General features: G+C 40.6%; 1 protein-coding gene across 1 annotated transcript in view; it reads left to right on the top strand.

Moving 5' to 3' along the window:
* Window positions 1-26,621, top strand: part of b4galnt4a (beta-1,4-N-acetyl-galactosaminyl transferase 4a) — a 150,212-nt gene that overhangs the window by 95,960 nt on the left and 27,631 nt on the right. The window contains exons 7-8 of the mRNA XM_034879791.1: window positions 578-678; window positions 13,222-13,289. Coding sequence (XP_034735682.1) covers window positions 578-678; window positions 13,222-13,289 — 169 coding nt within the window. The remainder of the gene's footprint in view (window positions 1-577; window positions 679-13,221; window positions 13,290-26,621) is intronic.

The raw sequence follows: 26,621 nt of genomic DNA on the forward strand, positions 1-26,621 counted from the left end.
TAATATTTACATTTAGTATGTAGTTTTTAATGTGTCTTCTTGAAGGATTCCTACAGTAACTTGTACTATGTATATAAAATATAAGTATACTGTATTAAAACTGTATGTATACCATATACAGGATATATTGTAAAAATGAAAACAACTGCAATGTCACACTTAAGAAAGTCTTACAGGTAACACCTTGAAGGGAAAGTAGTTTTTTTATAGGTTTGCCAGAAAAAATTGCCAACTTGTTCTATGATGTAATATGATTATCAACTATTAGACTTAAATATTGCCCTAAATACCTACCTACCTCCTTCTGGTTTAAAAGGATCTGTGCACAAATCTTCATTTCCATTCACGTAGATGTTACATACGGATTGGAAATTCCGTTGCAGTAACACTTTGATATCATGATGGCCGAATGTGTCATGTCCAACCACTGCCAGAGGCAGTCTGGGCATCAAATGTTAGGTCCTTTTTTCCCACCTAAGAATCCATTTTGTGAGGTCATACCCTACCTCATAACACTCTTAATATGCCTATCTAGGTTCCCACATATCTTCTTTTGATCTTTGTGTTATCCCTCCAGGTGATTTCCAGTTCTCGGTGTCATCTGACGATAACTCGGAGTTCTGGCTGAGTCCTGATGAGAGCCCTCTCAACGCCAGACTGCTGGTCTATGTAGGACAGGTAGGCAGCACCCAGCGGTGAAGAATTCTTGCATAACATCTGTACCACAGAGAGAGAAAGAGTCACTTGGATAAAAGCCAACCTGGTCTCAACATGTTTATGCTTTGTGATTCTCAGCAAATTCACTAAGTACACATTTGCGTGCACGGTCACTGGCTTTAACTAACATTGCCTAGCAACAAGCTTTTACTGCAGGAAGAAACTAAATCCCCTGGGGCATAAATTGTTTCAAACTCATCAATGTCATGACTTAAAGAGCAAAAAACACTTAGTATAATATATACCTCTGGGAAAGCACTCCCACAGGCTGATATGTGCACGGAAACCAAACCCTCATCCACATATCTGGTATATCTATAATGATAGCTCCAAATGGCCTTTAATGGATCCCCCTTCTTTCATAAAAAATAACACACACAACAGATTGGATAAGTGTCTTACCCAGACCTCTAACTTGTGCAAGTGATTGGTCCTTGTCTTGTGTGTGTGTGTGTGTGTGTGTGTTTTGTTTCCCTTCCCTTCCCTCCTGTATTTCCTCTCTGTTTAGTTTCCATTATTAGTGTTACTTTTTAATTTATTGTATTTAATATTTTATTTTCTTGGCCCTGGCACACGTCCTTCATTTCAGTGTATTGTTTGTAATCGGTTGTGTTTCCTAACTACATAAAAAAAAACAGATTGGATATCAGAATCAGAAACCAGAAATACTTTATTGAGCCCCAAAGGGAAATTCTGTGTTGCAGTTGCACAAAGTATTTAAATATCAGAGTATAAATATAAATAAAGAAATATAAGGAGTGTGGGTATGCACGGTGATTTTATGATACAGCATATAATCAAGGTGTTGTAATGGTAAACAGTAATAATGAATAAATAGTAGCGGCAGAGTACTGCACAAATTTTAAGCCAGTGTTATTTTACATAACAGATAATATCGTCCATTAATGGGATTGTAAGGGTCCACAGCTATTAGACTAATAATTCTATGATGTGACATCCATGCTGTGTCGCCAGTGAACAACAAAAGCCTTTTATTATGGCAGTGTCCAACCTTACAGCAACAGGAGGAACAGTGAGCAATTTGTTCATCTTTAGTAATCACCCGCTCACCTCATGGCAACATCTTAACACTGAGACTCAAATCCTCTTGTAAAACATCATGTGAAAAATGGTTTTCCATCCACCATCTGCCCACAATTGAATATAAGTCGAGCTGTGCTGCTGCCTTCCCTAACAAAGTTTTCTCGGTGAAACCTTACATTTGTAAGAAGGAAAGGATGCATGAGCAGCATTTGAACTACACCATGGGCAAACATGTGTAAAGAGCAGACTCCCAGCGATGGAGCTATCTGTATTCCAACAGGATGTGAGATGTCACCAGATTCCACAGCTGAGATTAATTAGCTGGCCGCGAATATTGATGTGACATTTAGCAGTGGAGAAATATCATCAAGGCAATGGCAGGGGAGCGGTGCCATGGGCAGGGATCAGGCTTTCTGCCGCTGGCTGACAGACAGGCCTTGCTGCCTCTTGGTTTTAGAGACGCACTTTGTTTCCCAGATTGAAATCTAATTCTCCGCTCCATTTCTCATTATGTGACCCATCTGTCTGCACAAGTTTAAGGGGAAAATATAAGCAACACACCATTATCTATTATTATAATTTATATATATATATATGCTGAGAGCATTTTTTCATACATAGTGTGATTATGTTAAATGCCCAAAGCAGGTGATGCAGTGCATTGCTGATCTGATAAAAAGGCTTTTTGCCAAGCCAGGCTTTTGAAGACCTTAAGTTTAAAGTCTAAAATGTTTCTTTTGTGCCTTTTAAATGTATAATTATAGGTACACACATCTGTTTTAAAAATAGATTAAACATGAGGTAATTAGGTAAACATGTTACTGCTAAACACAAACCACGCACATTTGTTGGGTTTCCGAAAAAATAAGAGAAAAACCTAACCCTAACCCTAATGGCCCAGAGTATGGTAGGACCAGGCTAATGGACCAAGGTCTGGTAGGACCAGGCTAATGGACAGGGTGTGGTAGGACCAGGCTAAAGGATCAGAGTCTGGTAGGACCGGGCTAATGGTCCAGAGTCTGGTGGGACCAGGCTAATGTGGGGCTATAGATAGGCAGAGGTGAAGTGATGGTTCTTGAGGCGGGACTAGAAGATGGTGAAGGATTCAGAGTTGTGGATCTCTTGGGGGAGAGGGTTCCAGAGCCTGGAAGCTGCCCGGGAGAAGGCTCTGTCCCTGAAACTGTGGAGGTTGGACTTGGGGATGGAGAGGAGACAGGCTGAGGTGGATCTGAGGGACCGTGAGGGTTGGTAGGGGGAGAAGAGGTCAGTGGGGTATGGTTGGCCAGATGGTGGAGGGCTTTGTAGTTGAGGACCAGGATTTTGTAGGATACCCGGTGGGAGATGGGGAGCCAGTGGAATGATGTGGTGCTAGGATTTGGGGTCGGTGATGAGTCCGGCGGCTGCGTTCTGGACCAGTTGGAGTCGCTTGATGTGGGTAGAGCTGATGCAGAGAAGAAGTGAGTTTCAGTAGTCTTTCATCAGCGGGGGGTCTGAGAGAGGGTCTGAGAGAGGGTCTGATTTTGGTGATGTTGCGGAAGTGAAAGAAGGAGGCTTTAATGACATGATGGATGTGGGGCTCAAGGGAGAGGGGGGAGTCAAAAATCAAGGTTGCATAGAAACCTTGCTGGCTGAAACATATGCAGTTTTAAATCATTAAAGTGTACGCCATGTCAGTGTCTTATTATAGTTTCTTATCTTCGCTTAAACTAATGGCTTGACTGCAACCCCGGCTCCATTCATGAGCTGACTCACTGCTCTCAAAATACAGATAATATCATATAGGATTGTTATGTCATGTCACAGGGGTGTCATCCTTGACAGTGAACTGGCTATAAATGGAATGTGCTGCCATGAGACATTAAGCTGTGATAGGAGAAGCAGGGAGCTGGAGCGTTTCCGTGGCGTTTCCGTGGAGACCCCTGTCAGCATTTTGTCGTTCGGGATTCCCCGCAGGACATCTCAATGAAAAGATGACGCCATCTACGGAGGTCCATTTCTGTCTTTCTCACACACACATACACAGAAACACACACACTGTTTAAACACACATACTGTTGATGTCGACAGGAACAAAATCCTGGTTCTCATAGAGTTACTTTCAAAGACACCCTTCTGCACAGACCCAGACAGACCAAATGAACCTTTATTTCCATTGTGGGTCACCTCTTAGTCTCCCTATTTCCCAGACCTTCCTCCACAGCCCTGCGGTGGTGCTGCATTTCCGTGTGTGTGTGTGTGTGTGTGTGTGTGTGTGTGTGTGTGTGTGTGTGTGTGTGTGTGTGTGTGTGTGTGTGTGTGTGTGTGTGTGTGTGTGTGTGTGTGTGTGTGTGTGTGTGTGTAACAAGCTTAGTGTGCACGCGCTGTGCATAAGCCTATAGGTGCATTTCACTAATGTGCTGTTAAACTAACAATGAAATGCTGCATTAGCGACTTTAGATCAGGTTTTTCTTGTTGAATTGCACGATCACTTTCTGCTGCCGCAAGATAGCAACACGCCAAGAATGCACCTGAACACACCTCCCTGTAAGACCAGCACGCACATGGGCGCAAAGATGGCCGCAGGTGCATTTGCTATTTCATCAACTTGGCCGTTGGACGGGAAATTAACAACTGCGTTGATCTTAAAATAGCAAAGACACTTGCGTTGGGCTTTGCGCTGCGCCAGTTGCAAGATAGGGCCAATTATCTAGGTAGCTGTCTCAATTTACCCTGCCGAGATCTGAGGAGCAGTTAACCATAGTCCTCGAAAAAACACCGGAGTTGAAAATTCCAACACAAAGAAAGCGGAAGGTAACAGAAACCCAGGCGGAAGGGGCGTGATCCGACGAAAGTTCCTGCAGCAGTAGAGCATTCCCAGAAGTGGAACATCGTGGATAGAGACTACTTAGCTCCTCACATGTACCGGCTCGCTGGGGTCAGTGTGTTGGAGGAGAGGGGGGGAGTCTAATAAGAACACGCTCCTCAGTCCTGCTGGGCCATTATCTGTTCGCATACGAATCTACTTAATGTGTGTGAGGATCATCTATTGTCCCGTCTTGGCATTAATCATATTTTTTTTGCCCGCAGCTAATCTGTAATGAGATTTTCTTCAGTCACAATGTCCCGACAGCTCCCACAGAGCTCCCTCAGAACCAAACCAGGGCTTGTCTGATATCGAGAGAGCTGTACGAGATGGTGTGTGTTCATGCAGCGGTGTAGTGGTCATGTCTGTGTGTTTGGGCAGACAAATGCGGGCACTGATGTATGTCATATGTGAGATGATACAAAAAGACACACGGGAAACTGGATCTGGGAAGTGTAATCAATATGAGACTCGACAGCAACAGTAGCTGCTCATTCTCAGACAGACCAGACCTGACAGCTCAACACTAAGGCACTATACTGTCCTAGGCCTTTTATTTTATTTTATTTTTTATTTTTATTTAATTTTATTTTATTTAATTTATTTTCATTTTTATTTTTATTTTTATTTTTATTTTTATTTTTATTTATTTATTTTATTTTTATTTATTTTTTATTTTTATTTTTATTTTTATTTTTATTTTTATTTTTATTTTTATTTTTATTTTTATTTTTATTTTTATTTATTTTTATTTTTATTTTTATTTTTATTTTTATTTTTATTTTTATTTTTATTTTTATTTTTATTTTTATTTTTATTTTTATTTATTTTATTTTGTTATTATAAAAAACAAATATTTAATTTTTTTTTTAATTTATTTTATTTTGTTACTTTTTTATTATTTTTTAGCACTTACCTGTTTTTATCATGTAGCACTTTGGGATTTGCGTAAATATAAAGTGCATTATAAATTAAAACAAATAAATAAAGGATGGCTGAATTCCATTTTGCTGCATCGGTTACAGGTTGCATTGTAATTTCTGGAACACTTGAGTAGAACGAAGCCAAAGTTAATGTTATTAGTAACGCCTGTGACTTACCTACTATGACAAATCAAAATAACTGCTGTTTAAAAAAAGCGTATAATGAGTTTTGTTCTTTATTAAAGTTCCAAGTGGAAATTTCCAACTTCCATGCATCTAGTGATTTATTTGGAAAGACATAAACACAACAAACTTGATAGAAAATGCATACCCCCAAGATTAAAATTTCCAACCTGCTTGAGATGGGCAATCCATCATAGCGAGCTGCATGTCAATGTCTACTTTTATTCTGTAGTGTGGAAGGAACGGTTGATTCAAAAAAACTCTAACAGCTGTACAACCACCAATTGAAATTGTAACTTTGACAAAAGTACAGACGGACATAAGGATAATTGTGATGGATTATTTGACCCGAGCCAGTTTGACTTATCTGCAGGTTGATTTTATGTCAGTCAAAAATGAATGAAAATCAACGACTGCCTCGAAGGAGCTATACACACCATTTTAAAACCCTACACGTGATTCTAAGGGATTTGTCGCATTAACACCGTAAACATGATCTTACTTGAAAGCACCACGTATTTCTGCTTAATGAGACCCAGAGGTCACGATAATCAAAAAGATTGAAATGACCTTGAGTGTGACCTGCTTTGCTTTGCTTTTCAAATGAATTTAATTGCAATCAGGCCAATGACAGCTCTCTCTGTTGTCTGCACCGAGATCAAAGTGTTGGAGTCAGTATTCTGGAGCCTCAAAGTCCGTTCTAATAACCCTTTGGAATATTTTGCATGCATACGTAATTTTGGAATATTTGGCTTTTCTTACTTTTTTCTCATTTAGTTGAACTTGTGAGGGCTGTTCAGCGTGAGTGATTTATAAACACTCCTCTAAATCATAAAGTAGCAGGGTCAATAGTCGCACTCCTAACCACAAGCCTCCTGTGTGGCGTGTGGCGTTTGATTTGCCTGTTGTTGCGTCCCCTAGAGAAATCCGATTGTGTCCCGGCGGCCAGTCTTGTCAACGTCAACCGCGTGTGGCGTTTCCTTTTCCCGTTGTTGCGTCCCCCAGAGCAGCCCAGTGTCATGGCACTTGTCGACGGCGTTTCATGTCCACGCTGTTGCGTCCCGCAGAGACCAGGAATCGGCTGATCGGGTCCCGGCGGACGCCGTCGTAAACGAGAAAATTGTGCCCCTCTTGACGAGTCAACAGATCAAAATAACGGGACTATTTCACAAACAGCTAAATGTGTTGCCATTATTCTATCAAGAACAATGCTACCATTTTTCTCTCAACCATTTCTTCAAAAGTCATGTTTTCTGTTTCTTGCTACCATGAATAAAGGCGAATAAGAGATAGAAAACACATTGAAGTTATATCACGGGTCAGCTGGATCTCTATTACTTTTCCTCTTCTCATATGAAAGAAATAGGATATTGAATAAAAGGAACTGATAGAGAGTGGAGAAATGTCTCTGTCGCTCCATTACATTGCTCGTATTTCATATATTTTTTTACTCTGTTATGTGTTTCACTCTGCAGTGTTTCAGGACCAGTGGCCATCTGAAATGAGTTTTCTCGAGGGACCCATATGCGTGTGCGAGGTTCACACAGAGACACAGGGTGTGTGTGTGTGTATCTGTCTGTGTGAAAGAGGTTACATTTGAGCAAAGATGGTGTGTATCTGTTTTTTACACTTTAAGTGTAAGATTTGGTCCCCAAGTTGCTAGTTTTTTTTTGTTATTTTTCTGAGGAGACAAAATAAGACACTAGCAATGTTTCCGTCCACTTGTCAATCGAATTATCTGAAGATTGCTAAAGACATTTATGCAAATAAAGCTGCTGAAAGTGTGTTTCCATCCAATGGCTTTTAAGCAATCAAAAACATCTGCATAATGGTAGAATAGCAAATTGATCTGAGACATTTTAAGGTGTTTCCATTCATTTTTGCACTGAATCGCACAACATCCAAGCAAAGATTTGTTGCACATTTGGCACATATAATGCTTATGTGCCAGATGATAGCGACACATTAAGCTATAAGACGACAACACTATCAAAACATCACTATGATTATGCTGACGCACGTAGATGCCAGACAACAAGGATTGTTGCTACCCAAAATAGCCGTTCTTTTTTGCTCGGACATTAAATTTGAAAAAGTCTCCTCTTTTGTCCACTTATGTCTGTCTGTTGACACCCACCATGTCTGCAAAGAAAGTTTAACTACGTGATAGGAATGAATGCAACTTCTTCATTTTATGGAGCGTTGGAACCACAAAATGACCTAAAATGTAATTGCAATTCATAATGTTTTTGGCATTTAACATTTTCATCAGCGTTTATCCAATAGAGCGCTTACTGATTAAGAGAAAATCCAATGAGATCGAAGGTACAAACTTTGAGTCGATATTCATGAAATTCAATCGAATTTTACTTATTCCATGTGGCAATTTTCATTCGATATTACTTTATTTGAATAAAAACGTGTGGATGGAAACCTGGCTAATATGTCGCTAAGAGTGTGTGTGTTCTAATATGTGATATGAAGAAGTTTAGGTGCATTGCCCCTCATGAGTGGCTGCTCTCCTTCTGATTTACCTCCCGCCTACTCTGGTGAAGAGATGGTGCTATCCAATAAGCAATGACTCATTGTTCAATGGGAAATCATTTCTGTGTGTGTGTGTGTGTGTGTGTGTGTGTGTGTGTGTGTGTGTGTGTGTGTGTGTGTGTGTGTGTGTGTGTGTGTGTGTGTGTGTGTGTGTGTGTGTGTGTGTGTGTGTGTGTGTGTGTGTGTGTGTGTGTGTGTGTTTCTCATGTCTACACTGCATGTGCCTGCTTAACTTGGCGAACATCTGCCACTTTCATGGAAATTCTGGGGTGCTGCACGTATTTTGTCCTTGAAACTAGGCTTTGATTCTGCCATTGTTCACACAGCAGATTAACCATCTGACGAGAAAGACAAGACAAAAACAACCTTTAATTTTGGAAGGCTCCTTGACACTAATGCTCCCTTGTGTGAAACTACATATTTTAAAACCATCAATTTACAGCTTTTCTTAAAGCCCTGTGTAAGGAGATTTACTGACAAATTCAAGTAAAGCAAATGGATGGACATACAAGAAATGTTAGTGAGGTGCTGTATGAATTCAGAATCTTGTAAAACATCATATGCAGTATATTGTGATGGTGTCACAAACATGAATCACAAACATGCCACCTGTACTTTGCTACAAGAGTCATTTGTATGTACCATTAGAAATGATGAAGTCAAGCTTTAAAGTGCCCATATTCTTGTTATTTTATGTCTCTGGTGCTTCCATACGCATACAAACTTGCATGCTGTTTTTGAAACCATGTAAACCTATTCTGGTACAACCTCAAGATCCGATTAGGAACCTGAAAATGAGCAGAATATGGGCGCTTTTGTAAATATCTTGATTCAGGCATAGTGTAAGTTGAAAGTCTATGTCTTTTTGAATTTCACTGCTCAGTGACTGCATAATTTGTCTAATTAATATCTGTATCAACATGAAATTTACCTTCAGGTTGATTCTTATAATAAGCTGAGATCATTTCTTTCTGCAGTCACAGAGGTTGATTTTCTACTCAGATTTTTTAGTTGCTTAGGAAACAAATAAAAAGATTGGTTTCTGCCTGTACACAGTTTTTTTCCCCTCTTATTTCAAAAATCATTTTAAAAAAGTACTTCATTTAAAATCCGCACTACACAACATGAGGGGAATCTTTTTTGCCCTACTGCCTCTGCTGTGTTATAACTCTTCTTCATCTGAACGATAGCTCTTTCCAGAGAAAACAATTCTGTAATGAGATTTTCAAAAGGAGAACTGAAACATAAGTAATTACAGTAACTATAGATTGTCTCAAAAGATTTGCATTTATATTCCGTGCAAAGTTTTATGTTGCATCTTTTTTTTCTGCTTTGAAAGATTCTCAGAGCAGATTCTCGATACAAAAGTGCAGCATTAAAGGTGCCCTGCAACACGTATTTCATTACTTTGTGGTAATGTCCGCTCTACCATGGATATTGTAACTTTTTTGTGGAAAAAAACGGCTTGGTAACCTTGGTTACGTTGTTTCAAGCCATTCTAGCGTGTTATAGAAAGCCTGCAGGAACCCTCAGCTTGATGTGTGCCAGTTCTCATTAATATTCAACGAGCTTAGCTGCTTGACTCTGATTGGCTAACAGCTAGCCAATGAGAGCCTGGCTATCATCATCCTTTACCCAACTCATGAATAGTAATGAGCTCAGGCAACGTGACATCAGACTTACCAGCTTTTGTGATTGGCCTGATTTCTCCTCTTATTTCTTTTCAGTGGCTAGAGCTGACAGAGAAGGTAGCAGTTCATTTTCACATTCACCACGTAACACACACACACACAGATGGACCTGACATAATAAAGTGTGTGAAAACTGTTTTGCTGACTGGTGTCCAAAAAAACGAATGTTGCCTTACTCACTAGCCAGACTTTTGCATAGCAGCTTTAAAACTAAGCCACATTGTTGTTTTCGACTAACATACAGTACCAGCCAACACACATGAGCAAATAACGAGTGCAATAGGCAGTTGGGTAAAAAAACGCAAGTTTATACACTGCTGTACCATTAACACCAATTTGGGGGTGTGGAGAAAGAAGTGAGCCTACCAGACGCTTGAGGCTGAATGTCCTATACCAACTTTATGCAATGTTACAGGTGCAATGCTAAATCAGTGGAGTGCTCATCAACACGGTCTGATGCACGCTATTGTCCACGCACCATTTACTATGAAATCACCAGCCATCAGCGCTCATTTAAGACCTACCTAAAACCATGTCAGCATCACAGCATTTCTGAGGGAAACATGCTCTCCACTCCACTTGCCATAACTAGCATTGGAAAATGTACACAAAGCAGTTCTCCACATTTGTTTAAAAGGAAGGTTTTCCTTTTAAATGCAAACTTAGAAAATTGATTTTTAGCTGAGTGAGCTTAATCTAGGTCTGTGTACATTTTGATAGTTTTTCTTTTTTCTGTTTGTCGTTTCAAACCAAAAACAAAGAAACGGTAAAGAAAAAAAAGAGCCATTCTCCCGTTATGGTTTCTGAATCCAGAAACATCTAAACCAAATTTAAATAACAGTCCGATTTAGTTTTTTTGAAATTCATTGCCAGATTTCCATGTGTGCCAGTTTTAGGAGTTGACTCTAACACTCACACATTTAAAAACATGTCTCAAACGTAGGCCTACAGTCTGTTAAGATAATTTGTTTATTAGTCCCCAATGGGGAAATTACTGCACTACACTCTGTGTACACACTTTTTGTTAGTACTCACACACACAGGCCTGAAATACACACACATGCTCAGGACCTATACATGCACTATACATGGAGAGATGTCAGAGTGAGTGGGCTGCCAGTTGAACCAGCACCCTGAGCGGTCGAGGGGGTACGGTGCCTTGCTCAAGAGCACCTGGCAGTGCCCAGGAGGTGAACTGGCATCTCTCCAGCCACCAATCCACGCTCCCAACTTTTTGGGTCCATACGGGGATTTGAACCAGTGACCCTCCGGTTCCCAACCCAACTCCCTATGGACTGAGCTACTGCCACCCCACGGAGGGAACGACATTAAATATTAATTTAATTATATAATATAGGGCTAACAGTGACAACTCTGCACACACAAGAAGTTCTTAGGTTAACCTATTTTACCAACTGTATTGAACCAAACAATGCGCTCATTAAACGTGGCTGGTGATGTGCACGTGGACAGGCCTGATATTACATCACTGTAATAAACTACTGTTGTTAACATATGTATTGGGTCCAGGTTCATATAAGCCTCTTTATTGATGGATTTTTTTTTTTCTTCTAACGTTACTCTGGTTTAACATTAGTGCTGCATATTACGACTGTTCTAAAATCTTGGCTTTAATTGACCTAGGCTATATTTACTGTTACTTCTGGTTCACTTGGCCCACCTGTCTTTATTTTAATGTAGATCTTCAAATGTAGAAATGAAAATAGGAATTTCAAAAAAACGAAATCGGACTGTTATTTGAATTTGGTTCAGTTGTTTTTCACTTTGGATTTAGAAACGGCAGAACGTCTCTTTTTTATTTTTACTGTTCCTTTGTGGACATGGACTACTACCTCACTCACTTTTTTCATTTAAATATTCTCTCCCAGTGATTTAACTTCTACCGGAGGAGGAATACATGAAAAGACTGTTGGTGTGGAAATGTACCATGGCAGCAGTGTGCTGTGGGCTTCAGAGTGAAGACATAGTAGTGCGCATTGTGTCCTCCTCCTCGTCTCCCGCCAACTGCTTCACAGAGTCCCTCAGAGGCTTCAGCAGTTCCAGGCCTGCTTGGTTTTGAACAGACATTACTGCCTTTTCTGCGGTTTTCTTCCCATACTGACTCTCTTCTCACGCCAGCAAACCAGTTCAGAGGTGCCATTGTATAATTGCCATTTCATATGTGTGTGCGTCATTATCTTGTAGGTGTGCGTTACTGTGTGTGCTTCACTCTGTGAAAACATTCTGGTGTCCACAGTGAGGGTCTGCCGCCATTTACAAGTTAAAAAGGCTCTTGTGATGTGTTAACACCACGAGACCCCAATGTTTTCTGACCAGTTCCAAACCCAGAAGTGTGGCCAGCACAAACAATTAAAGTCATGCCCACTGTGATCCTAGCCTTATTCTTTCATAATGGATCAGCAGCAGCAGGGGCCCTAATTAGTCGCGTTGGCTTGCTGAGGAAATGATTGGGCACGGACTGAAACAAGAGCCCCATGAGCCCCGATGAGCTTCTTAGACTCGGCATTGGCAGGGAATGGCTCTTATTTTCTGTCTGTTCATAGCCATAGCTCTTTTCTGTTTGCTCAATTTCAGAACTAGTCTCCTGATTGACGCTTCCTGTTCATATTATCTTGTTTACCAGTTACTCTTTACATGTTGTGCTATCATATAACCAGGTATAAACCAATCAGGATCTTGCAAGGACCTGTCCGTCTTCTGGGTTCAAAATGAGCTGATGTCCACTTTTTGTAATCCAACCTATTTACATATAGAACTCTTTCAAAATGGTCATTGCCAGTGCCTAAAAATCTTAAAAGGTAGTTTTAACTCATGTTGTCCTCAGGTCAAATTGACCCGTTTTTCTACATCAATGTTCTTTTTAAGTACCCAAAATAACATGATCGATTCCACACAACCCTCTTTGGCGAGTACAACTCTCAACTTTCGTTAATATTGGGGCGTCTTATTCAATTTTATAACATTTGAAAAAAAAGATTGAAGTGGTTTGAAATAGTATTGAGTAAAAGTTGACATATTCAAGTCTGTGATTATCAACATCGTAATAAAAAAGCATCAAAAGTGTTGAAAAAAGGGACAGAAACGTAAGAAAACGTTAAAAACAACAGACAACACAAGATGGATTTTTTTCCCGGACGAATACTCTTAACTTGCAAACTGTGCTGCAAAATTTCTAATGCTGCTGTTACCCACTGCTCTCGCTCTATTTCTCTCACACTCGCTCTCTGATCTGTGCCTCCTGTCTTGTGTGTTGCAGCTGGGCACAGAGTGGACTGCTCCAGGCGAGTTCAGCAAGTTCAGGTCCCAGTCGTCCAAGTCGGTGCAGTAAGTACCTGTGACAACCACACGCATTTCTTAATGGCACAGTTAATACACTCTCAAGCCTGTACGGAGACCAAAACAAAGCCCTGCAAGCATCTACAGCAATAGTGAGCTTGACAAATACACACCACCAGCGGAGTGTCTCACAGGACTGGTCCGGTGAAGTGTCTCTCTACCTGTAAAGTAGCAGTTTGTACCGATCATGCTCTGTGTAGAGTCAATTCATGTCAGTTTATAGCCTCTTTCATAATATAATTGCTTCAGAGGGCTTTTACAGCTCACATGCAGGGGGAAATTGATGGCTCAAGTGCTCCCTGGACCCTAGTGTGTCTCCTTCCTGTGCGTGTGTGTACCTTTCTCTATGTATGAATTAACATGTCTAGAGTGCTCTCATCAGGTGGAGGGTCATAACTGTTGAAAGGCCTCTATCTCTATGAATGTAAGATGAGAATGCATTACCCTCCTCTTAGATTTAACACATCTCTCTCTCTAATTGCTGGAAGCTGCTTGTGTAAAAGCACTTTAATATTAGCACTGATCTGCAGTTAGTTTGCTCATTGTTAAGTTGATATGATTATGCAGCAAAATAGTGGTGCTTCTATTTCTTTGAGGTCCCTGCATTTGCCTGATTGGATGAACATGTTATTCACACACACACACACACACACACACACACACACACACACACAGTCATTGGTGGTTGTAGTGAAAAGTCAGCATATTTTAGCACTTTTATGCGGAGCAAGTTGGATGATGAATGCAAAACAAAGAAAAAGAAAAACTGTTAATAAATATATTGAATGAGTATTTACTGTACAGCTAAGCTGTCTTTCAAACGTTGAGAGCTGTGGGTGATGGACGTAATGTCAGTCTGAAGCATTCTTATTATGGTTGACTGAAAGGTCAAGTACAACTGGTCCAACTGATTTCTGGGGCTTAGTCACATGGTTTAGATCAGTGTGTTAATATTAATTGAGCAGCTGTGGGCATTTGTGGGCCTGAGAAGGCATTCGCATCTATATTCTGCAGCATCCTATCAAGTGACTTTACACCATGACTGAGCCAATCACAAGGGTGCATGTTAAGGCAGATTTCAAACCAGGGTCAACAATTCAGTCATCGAGACAAAATTCTGAGAATGTTTACTTCATCTAAACAACTGAGAGGTCTGTCGTTTAATTTATACTACATACATACATTATACATGAAATATGAATCAAATATGAGAACAAATATTTCAATTTATACAAGATGGGAATACAAAAAATGTCCAACTGCTAAAATAGTATGACTATGTAACATGTCAAGGTAGGAATATAATGTATCTTTTGGTGTAGCTTTTAACATGACCGAAGGAAGTAGATACTCAAATACAGTATAAAAACAGGATGGTAGAATGTAACATGTAACAAAATGTTTCAAACCCACAGTATATATTACAGTTATATAATCCAGCACAGTGGCAATGGAGAGGGAGAGTAGTGTTAGTGTCTCAGACAGTGGAGAATATATCATCGTAATATAATTCTGCCAAAGTCAATAAATAGTACTGTTGAGTTCAACCCAATGAGAAGGCCTTCTCATATCGTCAGGGCAATAGTCAAAACCCAAAGTGGGACAAGAGTGCACACGTGATGACAAACCAGATGGTGAAATATACATTAAATGCCTGATGTTTCATAGAAACAGTAATATGGTTTACTAGTTTAATTGCTTATGAATCTGGTTCAATAGCAGCAGCCGTGTTGATGGATGTGAGCAGCATGCGTGTAAATGGCGACAGTGAGCACTGGAGCTCTCTGAGTGGCGCTTATGACTTCCCGATCCTGACTGGACTAAGGAGTAATACATACGAGCTAAATTTGTGGAATATCAGAGTAATTTAAGTGCCAACTTTGAAACCCCCATTGTTAGTTTTAGTACACATTACTCATATACGCACCCACTCACACAGATCCAACGCCCTGATTCTTTGCACGCCACATGCATGTGTGTGTGTGTGTGTGTGTGTGTGTGTGTGCAACACACACATGCATGTGGCATGCAAAGAATACAGTTTTTTTTTTTTTACAGAAGCTTTGAGTCACAGACAAAGTAAGTACATGATACAACTTCACAGTACTATGCAAAAACAAAAAAGTACTGCATAAAACGAAATCCTAATATCAGAACATGTTCCTTGTGTTACCTACGGCTATATTTTAAAATGAAAATGGCATTTTAATCATGCCCACTGACAGTCATGTCATGTCAAAGACAGTCACAAATGTAGTCATGTTATGGGAGTGTAGTGTTGCCCAGCATCATGCAAGAAAGAAGTTCAAATTATGACAAGAAAATGGAGATGGAAGACATTCAGTAAATGAGTCTGACAGATTACTATATATTCTTTGATTTGAGTGCCGTACTAATTTGACTTTGCTGTTAATCCAGTCCGATTCGCTGTATCGCTCCGATGTCTCATCATGTGTCAAGGTCTCATCAAAACTGTATCATCCTGAGGTCTCATTCATGTCCTTTGGCGTTATTCATTTTATCTATGTTTGTATGAATGGCTATGTCTTCTTTTTATATGAGCTATCCAGGAATGCATAAAGAATGTCAGCTATGGCTGACAATTACATTTAATTTGATTTATTCATTTATTTCACAGTGCCAGTGTACATTAATTAACATTGCTGTAAATGCCCCAGAATTAGCCAAAAGGCTGTTTTTCATCCTGGACAGATCTTAAAAGTGTCTACCTAAAAAACAACAATAAGAAGATTATAGTTAACAATACAAATATAAAATACAGTAAAACAGATACAACTCTTCAAATCCTGTTGATAAATACAATGTGCAATTTGGCTACAATCCAGACATTAGGTCAAAAAAAGAAATTATACTACACATTGAATACAGTTGTATTGTAACGTACTGTGTCTGGGGTGGCAGAGCTCAGGAGTTGGGTTGGGAACCGGAGGGGCGGTGGTTCAAGACCCCGTACGGACCAAATTACGGAGTGTGGATTGGTAGCTGGAGAGATGCCAGTTCACCTCCTGGAACACTGCCAAGGTGCTCTTGAGCAAAGCAAGAACCCCCCTTAACCGCTCAGGGCGCCTGTTCATCAGTCGTAGCCCCCCCCCCCCACTCTGACATCGCTCCATTAGTGCATGTACAGGACCTGAGCATGTGTGTGTATTCAGGCCTGTGTGTAGTGTGTAATAACAACAGAGTGTACATTGTAATTTCCCCATAGGGATCAGTAAAGAGTATAAAATAAACAGTATAAATGATCTTATGGTATTATTAAGATGCATTAAACTACAAGAAAATCTTCAATGCTTTTGAAAAACCATGCATACATTGAACATTCTGCCTCTTTTTCAAAGCTGCACATTGGCGCGTATGCATGAAAACACACACACACACACACTCCATTAATGCCATAAGGGACTGAACGTAGGCCAGGACCTGTTGGCGAGTACTTGTGTCTGTACTTGTCTGTGTTTTGGATTAACTGGGCCTGGTTAGCACAGAAGGCACGCCAGAATACAAGGCAGCACAGAGACATGACAACACATTAAAAGAAGAAGAGAGAGGAGGAGGCAGCTAAAAGTTTTTCAATTTTCTCCTCCTGTCAGACAAGCGCCTTGCAACCCCGACAATAGCAAGACAACGACAGAGTAACAGAGCGGAGGAGGCAGAATATGGCAGGAACATTGAAAAGATTGTGAAGTATTTCAGTATTTACTTTATACTTCTGCTCATAACACTCCAGCCGCACATATTGTACAATTTACTCCTCTACATTTATTAAATAACTTAAGCCAATAGTTACTTTGCATCTACAGATTAATAACTCAAAGAATAATCAACAAATAACTGAGGCTGAAGTATTCAAGTCATAGGTTAAGACAAGACTTTGTTGATCTTTTGGGGGAAAATTCAATTCACAAGTATAGTCACCATAAATATACTTTAAGTATATTTATGATGCTAATGCTGGACTCAAGTAAAAATTTAAATGTAGGAATGTGTGTGTGCGTCTGTGTGTGTGTGTGTGTGTGTGTGTGGTGGGGGGGGGGGGGGGGGGGGGGGGGGGGGGGGGGGGGGGGGGGGGGGGTTGCATGGCATAGTTTTGCGTTCTATTGCATAGAACATGCCTCCGCTGTCTACTCCCCTGATATCTGATATCTGAACAGTGACATGCATCATCCTCCTACACACACACACGCTACCTTCTCTCAAAATCTATGGAATATTTTCCACCCTGATGTGTAAATTAATTTGTGATTCTGTGAGCTCATGTGACACTGTGAGGTCATGCAATTGTGTGTACCAGAGATGTGCAGATTTTATGGGTGGAAGGAGCTAGAGAGTCAAATCTGTTTATTTTTTCCATAGCTATCGCATGCTTTAGGGGAAGTTTGTCAAAAACAACATGAAAGTCTAGGTTAAGGTAATTAGGGAACATCTAGTCTGGGTGGGTGAGACAACATGCTCAAATACTTCTTTTTTCCCATGCTAGCCAATCCATGCCTCTGTGCATTAATGTACATGTGTTTTTAAAACGTATCTCTGAATCGGACGACTTTATTTGAACGTCTTTTTGTCTAATTGTTCTATTCTAACGTCTATTTGTCATCTTCCATGCGACATTGGTCCCTCACACGCCATTACACTCGACCTGTTTGTAGCAAAGCTGATGAGCTTGGCAAATTGTATGTGCGGTGGGGGTTAGTCGCCGCCGCATTTGTACAAAGGTATTCTTCAAATTAGATGGGATGGAATTGAATGACCACAATAGCAGTGCAGAAAAGAACAAGATAACATGCAATTTGGCGCTATACAAATCAAATTGAATTGAGTTGAATTGAAAATGTTCAGAAAAACAACAAAACGTGTGCAGCAGGAATAATAATCAGTCATTAGATGAATTTGATCTATTTTGATTAAATAAAAAAGAACCAAACTAATTAGGTGTTTCTAGAATGTTACACTTCAATTTGTAGATGGAAAGCCAAAGAGAAAATTCTTAGTCAAGGTTACAGCTAGACGTTGGCAGCAGGGTCGTCTCATGCAACGTCTTATCGAAGAAAGAGTTCAGGGCCATTTGGGCCTAGTATCAGACTCTATTTTACCACAAAGCTTCAATTTCTATTAACTTTATTGCCCATATTAAACATTGCAGGCAATTTTAGCAATGCAATACACATACACTCTTTCAATGAGAGGTCAAAGCCACAAAAAATATATAATATCACCTGTATAAGGTCACCTTGGGTCACTTCATTCAACACCTATATAGAATACATAGAAGCAGGGTAAATAAACCATTGCAATTATTCTAAATCAAGGCCTAGAATGACATCTTCTCACAAGTAAAGGTACCTTTAACTGTAAAGTAGCAGTCATGTTTTCCAATGTATGGACCTGTTTACAAACAGCTTTTCACAGATTATGTGCTACTATACCCAGTTATTATTATATTGGGCCCCCAAACAGGATGAAATGGGACACGGCAAGTCAAGCCGGAGCTTAAGAGATTGGAGTTGAATAGTGCCGAGCAGAACCCAAGCAAACAGAAAGCAGTCTTTAGAAATGGGATTGAGAGGAGAGGAGGAATGAAACACAACAAACACTCCCACTTTAGCGAGGTAGTTTTTTTTCTTTGCTTTTTTCCGGCTTTGGACTGTGGTTATTTACACGTCTCGGTTCATTGGGGCTGCACAGCCGACCGTCATGGAGCTGAGTAAACAGTGACTTATGGCTGCTGCAGCGTTGAATCATATTGTCAGGGAATGAGACACATTGTTGTTGAGGGGTTCACTCGAAACACTTTACCCAACACCGCATGTTGGAGGTCCCCACCTGAGGCAATCAAAGGCTACTGAATCCAGCACACACACACACACACACACACAAACACCACATCTAGTATATTAAATCACCCTCCAGTTGGCAGTCCCTCTGTCGTTATTCTAGGTGTGCTACCCTTATTTAACTATGGCACGTTTTCCTTGTCAGCCCCTCATTCTCTTTTCCTGTCTCTCACTCATTTTTTTTGGCCTTCTTCCTAAAAATCACCGTACTGGCAATTACATTTGGGGAGGGAATTTGAAGCTGTAAAAGGGGAAGAAGTAGGAGACGCTAAGTGCTCTTAGTAGTGTGCATAAGCCGTAGTGCAGCGGAAACACGTGCTGTTTTAAAAGTGACAGAAATGATGCTCCACCAGAGGGGTGTGGCCTCCTTGTTGCCGTGGTGTGTGAAAGTACATCCTAGATGGCAATTTAAATAAATGGGATGAACAGGAGAGTTGGATCAGTAGACCTGTTCGGGAGATCTGCCAGCCATCCACACCACCTGGCTATGACCGCCTGGAGGTAATGACTCACTCTATTTTGTGTGTGTGTGTGTGTGTGTGTGTGTGTGTGTGTGTGTGTGTGTGTGTGTGTGTGTGTGCGTGTGCGTTCTAATTCTGAAATGGACTGATTAAAACTTGAGGATGGAAGGCATATATACCAACTGCTGTCTCCATCTATCTCTCTCCATCCTCTGCTTCTTTCTTTCTGCTCTTGCAAAACAGTTTCTTCCATCCATTGTTGCTCCACGTCCCAGAAACCGATCCATGTGAGGATTTATGAACACACCATCAAATGAAAATGAAGTAACAAGCATCAAAACAACTATTTATCACCACAGTGGCTTGCTTTTGCTAGTAGTAAAAATAATGTATACTTTAGTAGTCCCGCGAGGGGAAATTGCAATTTACACTCTGTTGTTATTACACATAGGCCTGAACTACACACACATGCACTAAATGGAGAGTTGTCAGAGTGGGGGGGCTGTCTATGGAAAGGTGCCCCGAGCAGTTTGGGGTTCAGTGCCTCGCTCAAGAGCACCTTGGCAGTGCCCAGGATGTGAACTGGCACCTCTCCAGCTACAAGTCCACCACCATACTTTGGTCTGTATGGGGACTTGAACCAGTGACCCTCCAGTTCCCTACCCAACTCCCTACTGAGTGAGCTACTACCATGATGGTTAGATTGATTATCTTGATATTTCAATTTTTTTTATCAAGTCTGTTCCAGGTTTGTGAGGATTTTATATCACAATTAATTGAAATATGTTTTTTGTGCTGGACTGGTGGTCAGAGACAATGGAATGCAATTTGGAGATGCCACTTTGGACTCCACTTTGGCATATAATTGTCTAAACAATTCATTCCGTACAACACTCAAACTACACTAAATCAAAGTAAGACGTAGCAACACGCCACTTCTTTTTGATGGCACCTACCACCTCCCTTTTAAAATAGTGCCTGTGTCAAATTGAAAGTGTCCTTTAATGTCTGTCTAACGCGTTGTGTCCACTTCATACCTGTGAAGCGATGGTTTGGCAGAGTCGGCTAGGTGCTGTCACAGCTTGATGAGTGACAGTGAAGTAGTGTGATGAGGAACCCAGATAACCCTGTCAACACTACCTCCGCTTTCTGGCACAGCGGCTGGAGCCTCGGGCTGTATAGACAACACAGGGAGACAGACATTCGCTAAACTTCTATAAACTGAGCTGAGTTGCAGGCAGAGCTAAGTCTGATGCCGTGCTTGACGTTAAGTATTTCAACCTTTTGAGTAGCTGAGACTGGGATGTGATCGACAGTAAGACGAAGATCAGAATCTCGTCGGCTGGAGTATAGAGCCCGACTGTTAAGGATTCTTAAAGCTGATACAAATATTTGGTCAATTAAAAATCTGATATTCTGACATATCGGACGATACAGTGCATATATAAAAAAAAAATAAAGAAATACAGATTTTTCTAACATTAGTCATTTGTAGTTATTTATGAGTTCTCACTAAAATATTATGATTATAATTAGTTTTATCGTCAGAACAGAGCTACATCCAAACATATTAAGGTATGATAAATAAAAGGTATAAAAATACTAACTTAAGATGTGAAACTTAAAGTCATTTGCTTGAAAACAAAATAACAAAAACTTTAAAATAAAGGCAACATTGTTGCCAACAGGGCGTCCTCTGGTGGACAAACTATGCAACGCCAACACTCATGACATGGTTGACTGTCCGTTTTTAGATGTAGTCATTTAAATGATTTGGATAAATAACAATTTCAAAAAAATATATACATATATATACACATATATATGCCTAATACTGGCCTGTTGATATATCGGTCGGGCTCTACTAGAGTATACCATAGGCCATAGGGCAAAAAGCAAACGTCATATAAACAATTTCTGCATGAGCTTCTGTAACAGAGTTTCCAAAACTGAGTATTTGTAACTTCAGGTGTAATTATTGAAATAGAAAAATGGCTGCTGCTGACCTTTGAGACAGGAGGGATGGCAGAAGGGGATTCTGAGGTTGTCTGGGATGCCACAGCTGGCATTTCAAAGGAGCAGCTTTCATTTCACAAACTGCTGGAAATGACATTTCCACCAAGTCCTCCACAGACACGTGGGCGTTGATGTGTGTTCTTCCTTTTGTATTTGATTAATTTTAGGCCCTTCTCTCTTTTCATAACATTTTCCCCCTTTACTTTTCTTCTTCCCTTTTGGTTCTTGTGCTTCTAACACACTTCAAACGCTCCCATTGGTTTTCTACACACATGACTTAACAGAAAACCTCAGAAGACCGATTATAGATGGAAGGAGAGAGTTAACAGTGCCACAATGAAGGAAACCTAGTGGAGAATGACCAGTTATTTCACTATGGGATCACTCAGTATCTATAATAGAATCATTTAGGCACTTCTGGCTATTAACTGGCATGGATACTCGAGCATTTAGAGGGAGGAAAGTATAGTACTCATGGCATCATAGGAATACTGATTGAGCGCGGAGACAAGCTTAATGTTGCCCCTCCTCTACAGCAAGCACCTGCACTGTCTCATGTATTTACTTAGATCGGAGTGAATGTCTGCATGTTTCTGTCTTTGTGTGCACACATATCTCTGATTGTGTTTGAAAATGAACACCAGCCTCTCACCGTTTAAGGTAATTGGTTCATACACTGTAGCAGTTGAATTAGAATGAAGCTGTTTGCCAGCAAGCTGCAATGACTTTTCTTTCCCACTTCTTACCCTCGGGCCTTCACATCTGTTTCTATGAGTGATGGGAGCCTGCTGAGACACAAATCTATGTTTGAGTGTGTGCGTCTCTCTGTGCTCATGTGTGTGGCGGTTTATGTTTGATCTGAATGTCTTTGGAGTGTTGATGCACATCTCTTGAGCGGTGAAAGACTGTGGTAGCGGACATCTGATTGGCAGTGATGCATGAGTACCGCTCAACGGTAACACAGGCCTGCTTCGGGCCAATTAGATTAGTGAATTGAGACCGTAATGATGACGTAGGGTCAGCTCATTCTGAGGAAACAGAAAGTAGATTCTGAGCAGCTTCGAGAACGGACGTGCAAGCGGTTTGGAAAGCTGCATCTGACAGTTAAAGTCACTTTACAAAAACCAACAATCTGACATTCACAGCCACTCTGTGATTGGCCTGGTGTGTGTTGATGAGGAATCAGGCAGGGTTTGAACATCTCTCTCAAGCTCTCATTCTTCATTGCACAACTATTTATGTCTCATTTAGTGCATGCAACCGAGTAAAACACTAAAATAATTGCATCCATGTAAGACTGTTCAAAAGTGTGCACAGTTATCCACATACAGTGGTAAAACGATTATGTATTTAACCTGCCTTCAGGTATTTCATCATAGTAATGAATGGGCTTGGTGCTACACACACTCATTATTAATGAAGATATTCATCTTGGATCTTGAAAAAATAAACAAAGTTGGTCCCAAACATATTGTTTCATTTTTTAAAGGCCCAGTAATTTCAGTAAAAAGCTGGGAACTGTAATTTTGATTAAGAGGAATAAATTGTGTATTAACATGCTGGATTGGTGCTAAATAAACTGCATTTCCCATGTTATCATAGTGAAGGATCCTTCCAGCCGTTGATGTGTTTGATGCATTGATGTGTTTTTTCAGAAAACCCTGGAGCTCTATGGCCCATAAGAGTAGGCTTTTTTATCAGGCTTTGGACACCCAGACAACACTTTTGGCCGTTTTAAAGGTGCCCTGCCGCACAAAACCCTTTTTACTTGCATTTTTTGAAATATGTCAGGTCCATGTGTGTGTGCGTGTGTGTGTGTGTGTGTGTGTGTGTGTGTGTTTTATGTGGTGAATGTGAAGATGAACTGCTACCTCCTCTGTCAGCACTAGCCACTGAAAAGAAATAAGAGGAGAAATCAGGCCAATTACAACAGCTGGTCAGTCTGATGTCATGTTGCCTGAGCTCATTACTATTCATGAGCTGGGTAAAGGATATTGATAGCCAGGCTCTCATTGGCTAGCTGTTAGCCAATCAGAGTCAATCAGCTTATCTCGTTGACTCTTAATGAGAACTGGCACACATTGAGCTGAGACTTCCTGCATGCTTTCTATACCACTCTATAATGGCTTGAAACAAGGTAACCAAGGCATTTTTACACTAAGTATGTTACAGAGTCCATGGTAAAACTTCAGACATTACCATAAAGTAATGAAATACGTGTGGAAGGGCACCTTTAATGGGATTTGTCGACAATCAGAAAAATGTTGCTAGCCTTGTCCCTTATTCCTCCATGCTTGCTAATGCACTGTTAATTGTGTACCTCTTGCATTTCTCCTGTATACAAATCCTCAGTAGAAGTATTGTTTGACCATTATGTAATCTAATAATTGTAGTTGCACTTGAAAAAAGCATATGCTGCTCAGTGTGGCACAAATACACACACACCAGGAGAGCAAGGCTTTGTGAGATGCTATATTCTTTTTTAATTTCTTCACATATCCACGCATTAAGGCCAGTAGCAGAGGAGAAGGAGTGCTAATGGATAATCAATGTGAGGAAGGGGTGAATTGGAGGCATAGAGAAGAAAAATCATTGGAGATAGTAATGCTGTAACGCTGTATTAGATAATTACATATTGGGGAATTGGACATGGTAGATATGGGAGAAGAGCAGCGTTAGAGAGAAGCAACGGACAAGATACAGGAGAAGAGAGGGAGGAAAAGAGCAAGGGATGAAGGAGAGCAGAGGGAGCGAAGGGAGGGGATGGAAGAAAGAGGATTTATTGAGGCTGCAGGGAAGAGCAGCGTGATAGCTCTCTGATGGATTAGAGGAATGCATGAAAAATGGAGTGAAGAGGGGAGAGCGAGCGCGAGGGGAGAAAAGTGAAGTTTGTGAGTCTCCTTGGGGCAGCTCTAAACACTGGTATCATTAATGTAGTTGAGAGGATAGCACTCGCCCAGCACAGTCTTTTATTTAAAGGCCACCTGTGGGTATTGGATGAGGGAGAAATCTGCCGAGAGAGAGAGAGAGAGAGAGAGAGACGGGGACAGGATGACAGTCAGATAGCAATAATGAGAAATTTAGTTGGAAAAAGAGAGAAGATACTGAAGAAGTAGAATCAGGAAGTTGCCGTAGCTGGAGGGAAGATAGGTGAGATGAAGGGAAAGTTAGAGAAAGACTGGTGTTCATCAAGGGCATAAAGTTGACTGCCTCCATCACCACTTCAGCTCTGTGTGTGTGTGTGTGTGTGTGTGTGTGTGTGTGTGTACCCTGGCTTTTATATATTTCTTTAAAGGTCCCATGACATGGTGTTCTTTGGATGCTTTTATATAGACCTTAGTGGTCCCCTAATACTGTATCTGAAGTCTTTTATGTAAACCCTAGTGGTCCCCTAATACTGTATCTGAAGTCTCTTTTATATAGACCTTAGTGGTCCCCTAATGCTGTATCGGAAGTCTCTTTTATATAGACCTTAGTGATCCCCAAATACTGTATTGAAGTCTCTTTTATATAAACCCTAGTGGTCACCTAATACTGTTTCTGAAGTTTCTTTTACAAAGACCTTAGTGGTCCCCTAATATTTAGGTTGAGAGTGGGGGTGTGGCCTTGACCAACTGCCATTTGCTCGTTTGATAGCCATGATGTCTCTCTCTCATGGGTGGGCCAATCTCTCTGGGCGGGCTAAGCAGGGAAAGGGGAGGTAACCTTGCTCCTTATGACCTCATTAGGGGCAATATTCCAGATTGGCCAATCTAAACTTTCAGTTTCTCAAAGACAGAGCAGGATACCCAGGGATCACCATTTCTAGCCACTGAGGGGCCATAGGCGGGATGGGGGAACGCATATTAATGTTAAAAAACCTCATTAAGTAAAATGTTCATGCCATGGGATCTTTAAACAAACCTACAGCCCAACCATTTTCTTTAAGATGCTTGCTCTCAGCAGGGAAAAAAGAATCTCTATATACATTCATGCCAAATACATATGTCATACTTCATATTCAGCAAACATGATACTCTCTGAATGTTGATTAGCTCCGACAGTCCCGTCTTGTGTTATCCAGCCCAGTCAAGCTTCTTTGTCTGTTTCTATCCATTCAGCCCAATGAAGGGAAACTGGAAACAAAGACTCCAATTAGTCAGGCAATTAGACTCTTGTTTTGTGTCCTCTACTCATCCTCTGAGTCACACGCTAATAGCTATTCTTCCTCTTCCATCTCTCATTTGCCCTTCACTTGCTCTTTTATGTGTTTTTTTTTCTTCTGTCATGGCGTTCTGTATCAAATCCCATCTCAGTGATATTCGCTGTAATGTATTTTTCCCCCTTTCAGTTACAGAAAGCATTTATAATTCCCTCTGTGTTTTTGCTCTTCCCATGCTATTTCTCCCTCCTCCTTCATCTTCCTTTCCGCCTGTCTCTCTTTCTCTTCATCTCCTTCAACCAGAAACCGCCTTGTCATCCATCACAGGAAGACTGGTGTGACCATTGTGTGCACACACACAAACGTAAATTTATGCAACACCTCTTTCCTATATCTCCAGTAGTTCCAGTTTATTTTGTCAAATTCACTTTTTTTTTTAAATTTCCAGCATTCCCTTTAAACCTTTCTCATTTGTCTCTGCCCATATTTATTTATTTGGATCTTAACGGTTTATTTTCCCCAAAAATATCTGTCTTCTTCACACAGCAAGTCATGCAAAGCTTAAACAATGAAACTACTATCAGCAGACAATTGCAGCCTGCAAACAATGAATTTTGAACAAAATTAATTGAATGGACAAAGCTCTTTTTGTGTGTGTGTGTGTGTGTGTGTGTGTGTGTGTGTGTGTGTGTGTGAGCCTGACTCTGAAACACTGAGATCGCATTCTCTCATCTATGACATTAGATTATCCCCCAGATGGAGTCAGATTATTGCCTGAAATCCTTTTGATTTCAGGATACTTAAAGGCATGTCATCCTGAAATTTGCTAGAATTGGAACAGTCAGATTAA

The sequence above is a fragment of the Etheostoma cragini genome, chromosome 8 (assembly GCF_013103735.1).
Source record: "Etheostoma cragini isolate CJK2018 chromosome 8, CSU_Ecrag_1.0, whole genome shotgun sequence".
NCBI lineage: Eukaryota > Metazoa > Chordata > Actinopteri > Perciformes > Percidae > Etheostoma > Etheostoma cragini.